At 39.7% G+C, this 11,945-nt stretch overlaps 1 protein-coding gene across 1 annotated transcript; it reads left to right on the forward strand.

The window, feature by feature from the left end:
* Nucleotides 1–2,480: 2,480 nt before the first annotated feature.
* On the forward strand, nucleotides 2,481–10,185 carry LOC103616154 (arylacetamide deacetylase-like 4). The gene is made up of 4 exons (XM_017735040.1): nucleotides 2,481–2,775; nucleotides 6,687–6,903; nucleotides 8,347–8,410; nucleotides 9,136–10,185. The coding sequence occupies exons 1-4, from the start codon at nucleotides 2,605–2,607 to the stop codon at nucleotides 9,905–9,907; spliced, it is 1,224 nt and encodes a 407-aa protein (XP_017590529.1). The 5' UTR covers nucleotides 2,481–2,604; the 3' UTR covers nucleotides 9,908–10,185.
* Nucleotides 10,186–11,945: the final 1,760 nt, after the last annotated feature.

The raw sequence follows: 11,945 nt of genomic DNA on the forward strand, positions 1-11,945 counted from the left end.
CTCTCAAAATTAGAGAAAAGTCCTGAAATCCTACTAAACCAGTGTGACCGATTTCGACAAAAACTGAACAGCAAGCTAATGCCTGTAACAAGTTTGCACTGGAAACTTGTAAACTAGCTTAGGAAGGACATCTCAGGATAAAATATTCCCTGAATTCCTTCTAACAATGTCTTTTTAAAAGAATTCCTTACATGCAGCTGTAACTTCTTTTCAGAGTGAGTGGTTCACTAATACGTACTGAGGTGAAATAATTCAGTATCGCTGTTGTCCGCAGGGACGGCGCGAAGAACAACACAAATTCAGGTCAGAGAAGATGGTCGAGGCCAACCCTTTAATGCCAAAAACCCGTCTTTTTATGGCATGATTCGCAGTAGAGAAATGACATGACTGGCCTATTGATTGACCTCCCACCAAAATGACTGGTTGAGAGAAATAGTTCCCATTCTCAAAATATTATTCTCAACGAACCAAAACAATATCCACTGCATTCTCACAACACCCAGCACCTGCAGATCGTTTACAAAATCGCAAACCATCTCTCAGCTAGTTTGCATGAGAACGGAGACTTTCACAGGAGACTGCAAAAGGTGGAAAATTTCTCTGCTAGCCTCTTCAGCATCTACGATTCAGGGCCTCTGACTGTCCAAACTTTCTTCAAACTTGGCACCAAAGAAAGTCAAAATGATGAGGAATGTTAGGAAGAGAATGGTGGTGTCAAAGGCAAACGGTCTTGGTTGGGAGGCTAGGGTGGGTCAGATGTATTAACTGATGTGGGGAAATAAGATCACACTAAAATCAATAAACCCCAACCTAGATATTGCTTCTCAGAATATAAAAGTAGCCTTAATTTTTACTTTAATTTATGTTGTTTTGTTTTGTTTTTTAAAAATCATTCAAGTTAGTGTACCCCCACAGGTCTGGATGGAGTAGGGTTGGGAGGGGCTCAGTGAAGTGTCCTGCACCTCAGCAATGGAAGAGATCAATTATTCTCCAGCTTAGTCAATTTATTTGCATCAGAATTGGAAAGATGACTGTGATGACAACGTCCAGGCCTGCTGAATTAAGCTGAGAGCTGCATGTTATAACTTACATGGATTTCATAATCCTCTTATCCTTAACACCTTTTTTATCTGTCTATCTATCTATCTATCTATCTATCTAAATTTTAAGCCACATAATTCAATCATCTGTACTAACCACTGAGGTTAAGGATTAGGCCTATTCTCTTAAGAATCCAGTTTGGTCAGTCTTATCATCCAGTACTTTATCCCTTATGACTCAACTTGTTTACTCATTCCACACAGCTAAATATTTTTTTACCCCACTGACTAATTCACATTGAAGTTTCTTGCTCTTTCCTGTAATGTATATTTTGTATAAATGGGATTTTTCTAAGCAGATATATTTTGTCTAGTTTTTTAAAGTGTGTAAGAACAAGCAGAAAGGACTCACCTCTCTCCAGTGAAGATCTCACTTTCTGAGGGAATACACTACAGGTTAGTTAGCCAAATGCAGAATCCTATGGCTCATAAAAAGTATTTCTCTTCTATGGCCATGATTACAAGCTTTTATTAGGGTTTTTAAATGGAGAATCATGGAGATTAGTGGGGATAAAGAAATATTTCAGTGTTTAGGGGATAAGCACAGGTTGTATTGCTTATGTCAAGCTGAGCTAATGCTTGTTTGCTTTTTAATGTTAACCCAAACAAGTTTTGTCCAGTCACATGGTGGACAGACATACATGGAATATTTCCTCATTCCTTCACTGTCATCACCTCCTTTGGTACAAACTTTTGGATACTGTATGCTCTGATAACACCTGAATTACAACCATGGATAACGCAGAGTTGTCTTAGAAAACACAGCAAAATATTGAGTTGTAAAGATATCAAAATCCTTTCTTTAGAAAGAATCAGCACAGAGGGTTAGGGCCAAAATTCTCCAAGTCGAGGAGAAGTTTCCCTATGCTAGCACTGCACCATTGGTGAGCCCAGAGCCCCTGGTTGCACACTCAGGGTGGGAGCCACCAAATAACTGACAGGTCTATGTGGATCTCCAAAAGCAAAGTTCCTTGAGATTTAGTTCAGAATGCCTATTCTAACTGTTCTGGCCAGCTGTCTGCCTCAGCGAGTGAGCAGGGGAAAAGATCAGCACTAAGCAGAAAGCCTTGGAATCATCCTTCAGACCTATTCCAAGAGCAGAATCACTACAATTCCTGACCATGGAGACTGGAGTCCAGCACAGCCACTCTTCCATAGGCTCTTAGGTAGGGTGGTATTACACTCACCAGTACACTTGAAAAACATCCCAGAGAACTTTTCAGGCCCATAAAGCAGATGAAAAATAAAGCCCATTTGCAATTTGGAATATACAAATGAATGGTGTTTCATGGAAGTGATTGTGCTACATATGAGCTTGGATCATGCCAATGTGCAGTTGTCACAGCTGGATGTTTGCAGGCTTCCAGCACCTGTCAGCCCTGCCTGGAGGAGGAGGGCATGGGGAATTTGGTATGCAAATGACTTCTCTGTGGAATCAGTCTGGAGGATATAAATACTGACAGAATCATATCAAACAGTGTCTAATTATTCCCTCCAAAGAAAAATGGAATCCTATTATATTCTGATTTTAATTGCAGGAATTTTAGTTGCTTTTATATTGCTGGTTTTAATTGCAACTGATCATAATTTCTTCAAGGCAGAGATTCTTCCTGATGTTGATCAGCCAGCAAAGCTCTGCTTTTATCACTGTATGTACACTCTGATGGAAATTCTGGTGAGTTTATCATGCTCTGGGATACTGGGATTTTCAGGAAAGTTAAAACTTGAGTATGAAGATAGACATCTAAATATTTCAACTACATGTAATGGGAAGCACACAGTAGTACAGAATTAAAGGCCAAAAGTTGATTTGGTTTCTATTACCATATATAAAGCAGCCAGGATGAGGTGAGTTCTTTTAATACTGAGATATCCATTTTTATGCTGCAATTGTATATTTCTGTAGTGAAATGACTGGTCCTGTGGATGACAGGAGGACTGTGGATATCATTTACATGAATAATAACCCAAATTTTTATATCTCAGTGCACTCTGATATATGTAAGGCAATTTCCTAAATTCTGAGCTATCTGCAGTAATTTTCTTATCCTTGTTTCTGTTCTTATTCTGCAGTGAATTATTGAGTCTAAATTAGATGTCATAGAACCAGGTAGGCTGGAAGACACCTCCAGAAGTCATCTAATTGAACATCCTGCCAAAGCAGGTTTAGACCTGTTATCACTTATTATCTAAGTACCCGTAAGCCAGACTCATTGTGCTGAGGGCTTTGCCATCACAGGAAGTAACAGCTTTTGCCCAAAAAGCTTTCAAAGTAGGCAACAGCAGCATGTAGGAGCAGCCTAAGCCCTGTCACGTCTGGCACGCAACATGTCAAAAGAAAGCCCGCGGGAAAATCAGAGTGGTTTCTCTGATGTTTGTATGAAGCTCACCTCAATTCTCTAATCTCCAATTATACAGAAAGAACACAGGAACTCGGGCCCACGTCCTGAGAGGTGATTAGGGCCATTACCATCTATTAAAGACTTAGGTGGGTTGCTTGAACTTGCACAGCAGCATTCACCACATTCAGTGGTTGCCCCTGATTCTCCAGTGGTACCTTTCAGCCTTTTCTGCCGTGAAAGAAGAGGCTGCTGTCCTTGCATATCACATACTGCTCTTTGTGTTATGTCATATATAAACTTAATAGAATAATACAACCGTAATATTATAATATGACATTGTTATTAAATCCTTTAATTTCCCTACTTGGTGGGTGAAAAGATTCTTTCAGGTGATACTTTTAACCCATTTTCACAGCTTTTAAGTGTCTGTAATGGCATATGTGCATATTCTCTCTTCTTTGATAATACATTCCCTAAGCTTCAGCTTCCTCTTTCTGAATAGTTTTTAAGAAGCATTTCACCACTTGCTAAGCATTGAATCCACTCAATACCTATTTTTTTTTCAAAAGCCTTTAGGCATCTGCTGATACTTTGGGTGAATTTCTGGTTTATGTTTTTGCTCAGAGGAGCAGCCCTCACAGTAAGGACTTTACAGGTTTCTTATTAAATGCATAATGCTTTGTGTATGACACGTATGCTATTAACTTATCCTGCTCATCCTGATGAATGCTGCTCTTCCTGTGCCATCAGTCTGTGGCATCACTGTGCCAGTAATGTGTCTGTACTGTATGCTCCTATAAAAACCTCTTTTTCCACAAAACAGTCTTTTCCTCTTTTCTTCCACCTTACTTGCAGTTATGTCTTAGAAAAGCTGCAGCACCAGATAAAGGTGTACCTTCAATCAGAAGGTACACAAATGATGCTCCTACAGCATCTGTCCACATCCCCTGTCATAAAGAGATCAATGACCATCTCAAATGGAAGAGATGAGAAGAAGCCTCCTGGCTTTTGTTTTAAACTACTCAGACAGATCTGTGTTCAGACTAACTGTGCATATTGCACCATGATATGAAGTTTTGTTGATAATTACAGTGGTTGGAAGAGCACACTTCAGAGTGACTGACAGACTGTCTGATGTAGTCCTAAAGTCCATGAAGCTCAAATTGAGTGGGTTTTGCTGCTTTTGTGATTTTGTAATTATTTAAAAGTAAAAATCTGGTCCCCATATGATCTTCCACATAAAAAGACAGTTTGTGCCAGAATTTAGGTGTTTCAGCAAATAGTTTTTCAAAGACCCTGTTTTACAAGAAAAGCTGACATGCTCTTTTTCATACACATATTCCCATTTTTGGACCTGGTTTATGTAATACATTTCACCTACTAACACTGATCACATCTGTCTAGAAATAGTCAAACCTTTTAGGTTTTTAATGTATTGCTATAGGTTCTGAAGTATTTCCTAACTATTGATTAAGAAGTTTTTCAACAGAGTACATACCAAATTCCCACTTCGCCTTCATGACAGTTTTCCCTGAATTTGGAGATGCCTTTGTGATGTCAGGAACTCCTAAGACAAGGCAAGGAAAGAGGATATTTAGACATGATGCTCTGATGGCAAGTTTCTCATATATATTACTGTCATCTGAAAGCACTGTATAAACTCAAAGCTGTTAGAAAATTCAAATGAGATTAAATAGCAATTCTGCCAACTTCAGACATTCCAAAACCTTAACTCCAACAGAAGGACTGACTTAAGAGTCATGAGAGTTTTGAAAATTGCTGTTTGGAAAAGATTAGATTCACCCTGTGCTTTCTGCCACCATTGCCTTGGGTCTTATAGTCGTTTTCCCCTTTGCCATGATACCTAAAAATGTACTTTTTCAAATGTAAGGCAAGAACTGCGGCCATCCATTCGTCTCTTAAACCACCCCAAGCACCGCTTGCACTTGTGGCACAGTGTTATGAAAAAACTCCAGATTATCTCTGGATTCCCATGTTGGTTTCCAACTGATTTTCTCTCTCTTCCATGGCTCATGGTTTCTTTTATTACTCCTCACCCACCTTGTTTATTGCAGACTGGTGTAGATTATTAGGATGAAAGGATCTGTGGTACACAGGTTGAAAGAAACAATTTACACAAGCAGAGCTGGCCTTTAGTTTGTAAGCAATTGATACAGAGAATTCTGTGGCTTAGAAAAGAACAATACAGTTTGCAAATAGCTTGTGATGATTATCATCATTCCAGAAGAGTGAATTGCAGTAGTCCAGAAGAGCATTTAAGTCACCATGTAATAGGAAATGTTATTTTAGCAGGAAATACATCCATTACAACATGTGTTTGAAGTAGAGGAGGATTTCAGTGTGATCTTTACACTGTCTTAATTATCAGCAGTTGACTGGCCTTGGATAAAGAAATGTTTTGACACATCTAACAAACCTTCCCTGTCTTCAGAATATTTGTTTTTTTGCTGATTAGACATAAAAAACTGACTGCAGAGTAATTTATGAATAGCTGTGAAATCTTGAAAAAGGCAGTGGTTTCACTGATGGAGGAGATAAGATTCAGAACCATTTTCATCAGTTCCTCGTTTGGGCCAGCAGCCCCTCAGTAATGATTATAGACACAGTGATTTTCTTACAGCTTGTTCTCACTGACCCCATGGCAGGGAGGTGACCCAACAGCGTCAAGTCACCCAGTCTTGCCCACGGACTGGCCTGAGTCTTTTTTCCCCCAGTATGATAATCCTGTCATGAGAGGGACATTTTCATCTCACCTAACCTTAAATATTGTACCTGTGGCATCTGAAGTACAGTTTATAATCCATGGAGATGAAAAGACACCTCCAGAGCTTGATTTAACACACCCTGAGTTGGAACCATCCTCAGGAAATGCCTCTTTCTATTCACTCATAAGAAAGGAGCCTCGGGCCTCCCAGCTTCCACCTGAGCAAATGCCTGTTGTTACTTGTGGTAAATCCAGATCACAGGACCAAGAAGGTACTTATATAAGACATTTAATGGAACAAGTATTACAGCATTCTTCCTGCAATCATGAAGATGTAAATTTTCATGTTCTTAACTGAAATCCCAAAGACAGTTATTTGTGGGAATCCTAAAAACTAGCAAATAACCAACCCAACTATCCTAGAGACAGTGTAGGAGAAAGTAGGTTGTGGCCTTTACAGTGTGGGAAGACTTGTATTCCCTATAGTAATTTCTCATTTTTCCTGTTATATCTATTTAGGCAAAGAACTTAAACCGCTTGGGTATTGTTGAGGAGCACACATTTATCAGGCTGATCACGGAAGGAGTCCCGGCATGGCGGGATTCCCAGCTCTTCATTAAAGATCTGCATTTTGATGGGGTACCTGTGAGGATTTACCTCCCAAGAGAACCATCTGCAAGCAAACGGAGAGGAGTCATCTTCTTCCATGGAGGATGCGGCATTTTCGGAAGCATCAGTAAGGAATTGAAAGAGAAAATGTGACTATTTAGCATTGTTAACTGCCTATTTTTAAAAACTCCTGACCCCAGGAAGTGATTGAAGTTTAGTTTGAGAGACTGGAGATAGAAAGCACTTAGTGCTTGTTTTTATTTTTGAAACCCTCTAATCTGCACTTATTTAGTATTTAAATTATTTTTTATAGGATACAGCACTCTTTATCATAGAACCATTAGGATCATAAAATGGTTTGGGTAGAAGTGACTGTAAATATAATCTTGTTCCACCCCCTGCCATGGGCAGGGACACCTTCCACTATCCCAGGTTCCTCCAAGCACCATCCAGCCTGGCCTTGGACACTTCAGGGATGGGGCAGCCACAGCTGCTCTGGGCAACCTTTGCCAGGGCCTCCCCACCCTCATAATAAAAATGTGTTCCTTACATGCAAATGAATTCTATCTTCTTGTCACTGTTGTACCAAGAACGGCAAAAAACGACACAAGTCTAGTTTCAGGTTAAGTGGCCCAAAGTGGCTCTATTTAATTATATAAATCAGCTTATATAGCTTTGTTCGCAAGGCTGGCATAACACTATTGGTTGCTTGACCATCCGCCTCTCAGAGTGATTGGCGGAATGCTCTGACACCCATTTTCAAAATATTTTCCCAGTGTGGAAAACAAAGACACAAACAGCCTGCACCTGTGAAATAGTTTACAGAATCCCAAACTGTTTCCCAGCTAGTTTGCGTGAGAAAGGAGACTTTCACAGGTGGCTGTAGAAAGCTAGAAAATTTCTCTGCCAGCCTTTTAGCATCCACATCCTCTCTCAGTTTAAAACCACTGCCCATTCTCTAATAGTAATAATCTCAATAATTCCTTATTTTCCACACAGACTAATGATCTCTCTAGATGTATGAACTACACAGTAAGTCCTGATGACCAAAAGTCTTGATTATTTCTATCCTAAAGAAAATTTGGGTACTCACTAAATAGGCAAGGGGCCCACAAGCAATCATGGTAATATGTCATAAAAATAAAAGGGACAATACTGACTGATATTACTGTAGTAAATATCACCGTATCCTGCAGCCGTAGGGAGGAGGAGAGAAAAAAAAACAGGCAGGAATTGTGCAGCAAGACTGATTTATTTAATTATTTTACAAACTCTTCTATAGACTTTTTTCTTCATAGTCTAATTGGACAAAGGATCAGCCACCCCTTGGGGGTGATTGACTAAAATCCTAAAACATCCATTGTCAAAATATTTTTCTACTGTACTAGAAACAAAGCTCGGCAAGGTCACAGGTGTTCATGATTTATAAACTCTGCAAATATCTTCTGTGAGAGAGAAAAGTATCCCACGGTTTAGAAGAAGCAGGAAAATTCCTTGCTAACAGCATTTTTGTATCCACAGACTGAAGTTTTCTAAGATGTTAATTACATCAAAAACATTTGTTCTTCAGGAAGTTATGAAAGAATATGCCGGTACATAGCCAGAAAATCTGATTCAGTGGTTGTGTCTGTTGGGTAAGTGAGATACAAGCAGTGCTAATCCCAGAATTAGAGAATTCTGCGGCTTTCCCCCTGCTTCCCCCACACCCCTGAACTTACATTTCTTTGAATATAAGAAAAGAAACTGAGCTCTAGTGCTGTCTTCCCCACACTGCTGCTGCTATGTGGGAGCAAGCATGTGCCATGGAATGGCAGTGGAAATACCTGATCCAGGGTTAGAGTTACAGGTTTGTTCATTGTACATCACTATCACCACAGAAACCATTACCTTTGTTTGGTAATAAGAAATTATAAGCCAAATAGCAGATTTTAATATTTGAGGGGAATATTTAAAATCATCTGGGATGATATTAAAGAGTAAATAGCGAGTCTAAAATTTAGTATTTTTTAAAACCAGCATGGACCACTGCTTCCTTTTAAAGATGTTTTGATTATGGAAAAGAGGTGATGGTATAAAGAAATCTTAATTTCCAACAAATTCTTCCATCAACAAATTCTTCCATCAACAAATTCTTCCATGAAAAAGTTTATTATTAAGGGATTAAATTGGGAGGAATTGGTTTTGAGAAGGAAATGGAGGGAAAGTTGTTCTGGTTTGCTTCAGCATGTAAAACTTTAAACTAGATGTAATTAGTGATATAATTAATATTGTTTTGTGGGAGTTTTTGCAACTGCATGGGATGTATTTCAGATGAGACACTCAGCAATGTGTAACACCAGCTGCCTTTTCTACCTCTCAGGTATCATTTAGCACCTGAGCACAAGTATCCAGCCCAAACTCTGGAATGTCTCACTGCTGCCGTGCACTTCCTGAAGACTGCAGAGACCTACGGGGTGGATCCCGCTCGGATTATTGTTTGTGGGGACAGCGTAGGGGGCACATATACTGCCAGTGTTTGCCAAGAACTAGGGCATAGGACAGACATCACAAAGATCTGTGCCCAGGTGCTGATCTATCCATTTCTCCAAGCACTGAACTTCAATCTGCCATCTTACCAGAAAAATGCTGCTGTTGCCTTCCTGTCCCGGGAGCGCACAGTCCATTTTATTCTCAAATACCTGAATAAGGATTGCTCTCTGAAGGAACCAATTTTGGCTGGTTCTCATGTTCCTGAGAGTAGCAATTTGAAATATAGGAAATGGATAAATCCAGATCTTATCCCAGACGTATTTAAACTGGGCCATAAACCACCACTCCCCGCTTTGTTTTTACCTCAAGTCCATGAAGAAGTGCAAGAACTGTTTGAGCCCTGGTTCTCCCCGCTGCTGGCAGAGGATGCTGTTGTTTGTACCCTCCCTGACACCTGTATTGTCACCTGTGAGCACGATGTGCTCAGGGATGAAGGGCTGTTGTACAAGAAACGCTTAGAGGACAACAATGTACATGTGACCTGGCACCACGTGGAAAAAGGCTTTCACAGTGCACTGGGATTTTTTGGATATGGTATTTTCTCTTTCCCATCATCAAGTACAATAGTGAACCACGCTGTAGACTTTATAAAAGGCTATTAAATAATTTTCTTGCATACAGTGCACTGGTATTTAGAAAGAGTATGATTCAATTAAATGATTCAATTAACTATTTACTAGCTATTCGTCCATTAGAATCAAGGCAAGAACTTATGACATTAGCATAGTCTGCTGAATTCTGATGCTTACTTGCTATTACTTAGGAGCATGATGTTTAGGGGTTTTTTGTAAGCTTGCTTTGCTGTTCTCTTCTTGCATTGTAAGAATTTTTGTTCTCTTCATACGTCAAAGAATAAAAACTCACCATAACAAAAAACATTCTAAATGTGTGGATAAAAAACCCATGCAGCATGTGAGTAATTAGCCATGTGCACACACATGCCCACCTAGTGCCCCCAAAATCAGCATGGCAATACCTCTCGAGACCGGAGATTCCTTCCCTACTTCAGGGGTGAGTAGTAGTCACCATCATAGTGTGTGTGCAGACAACCAATAGCTTTGAATTTATGTGTAAAATCTGAAGGAAGGAATTAGGTGTACTTACAAACCTGATTTTACAGGGAAATGGAGGACAGATAGGTTGGTACAGCTCACATGCTGCATGAGATGGGTATCAGGAGGTACCTGAGACTGCAACAGAGATGCAGTGAGGGAGAACTGCTCAAAAGTAATTGAGTGTCCTCTAAATTATATTCTAGAAAGTTCCTTTCTGAGCAGCACTTGGTTGTATTCAAGGAAGACAGAAACATAAGGGGTTTTGCCCTACTGTAATCAGAGAAATAATCAACTTGCTTACCTGGCTATTGGGGAGAAAGGATATAAACAGCATGGAAACTGCCAAAATAATTTCAGTGAATATCCAAAGCCAAAGAAAAATCCTAGCTCAATTGCTGTATTGCTGTAATTGTTACATTGCTTATTAGGAGAGATCCACCTTTGCTAAACTCAGATGCCAAGATAATTGCCACTGCATAGCAAAATAGCTGGGCATGCAATGCCTAGGGATTGCAAAATGTTTAACTGTTGTGCAACCACCTTGCCTTTGTAATATCCCTGCACACACAACTGTGGAAAGAGACAAACTGTGAGTAGGAAGAAGATGGTGGGCTGAATGCTCTGTCACCATGCTAATGAATGCTGGTGACAGGTGAACCGGTTCACATCTCTGCAGCAACAAGTCACTACGTGAGGGTTCACGTTCTCCAGTCCCCCTCAGCAAAATGAAATTATATTTCTTCATTCTCTGTTAACACAACAGAGAGTTTATTTGTTTCATTTTTCCTGTTGCAGACATAGCAATTTGCTCTTCAAGCAAAGAAATTCTTCTGGGGTAAATAATGTGATAGTTCCAAATGCTCCACTCTTTGAGGACTTCAGGATTTGCCTTGGTTACGAAGATAAAGGTTGGGTTACCAGCTCACATGCTGCTAGCTGAAGCTGGGCCAGCAGAATCTGTATCTACTATAAAAGCCTTGCAAGAAGTTGAATAACATTGGAGCAGTTGGAGAAGGCTGGCAAGTGCCAGAACGAAGGAGGTCTGTACAATTCCACCTTGCACTCTGTAAGTTATGAGATGGTCACAGACAATCTCATGCTATTTTACACACCACATGATACTTGTCAGCTCAGCAACCCAATACTTGTTTTCTCTCCTTTATCGGTCTCTGGAGTTATGCCTCATTTATGGGCCAATGTCCAAACTTGACACTGATCTACTCCTGACACATTTTTCCATGGCCCTTTATCCACTGGTCTTTAATTTACTACAGATAATAACAAATTTAGCTTTATAATATGTCAGCAGCATTATTTGTTCTCTTAAACACACATTTTAATCACGGGTTATAACCATTGAGTGCAGATGGGTAAACAGAGAACAGCAAGTGCTGAAATAATGTATTCCTTTAGTTTAGTCATGACTCACAGATTTTCTAAACTTTACGAAATCACAAGATCTAACTGTGTCCATGGAACTTCCTGTCCTTTAATTCGAATTACAGATCTGCTATGTGTCTTGCATTGCTAAGATAGAAGGTTTGAAGACATTCTTATGGTTTCCAAAGCGTGGAATTTTCAAGTA

The sequence above is a fragment of the Corvus brachyrhynchos genome, unplaced genomic scaffold (assembly GCF_000691975.1).
Source record: "Corvus brachyrhynchos isolate BGI_N302 unplaced genomic scaffold, ASM69197v1 scaffold395, whole genome shotgun sequence".
NCBI classification, from domain to species: Eukaryota; Metazoa; Chordata; class Aves; order Passeriformes; family Corvidae; genus Corvus; species Corvus brachyrhynchos.

Coding starts and splice junctions, on each gene's coding strand:
- LOC103616154 (XM_017735040.1), top strand. CDS start 2,605: ATGGAATCCTATTATATTCTGATTTTAATTGCAGGAATTTTAGTTGCT. Junction 2,776..6,686: donor ACACTCTGATGGAAATTCTG/GTGAGTTTATCA, acceptor ATATCTATTTAG/GCAAAGAACTTAAACCGCTT. Junction 6,904..8,346: donor CGGCATTTTCGGAAGCATCA/GTAAGGAATTGA, acceptor TTTGTTCTTCAG/GAAGTTATGAAAGAATATGC.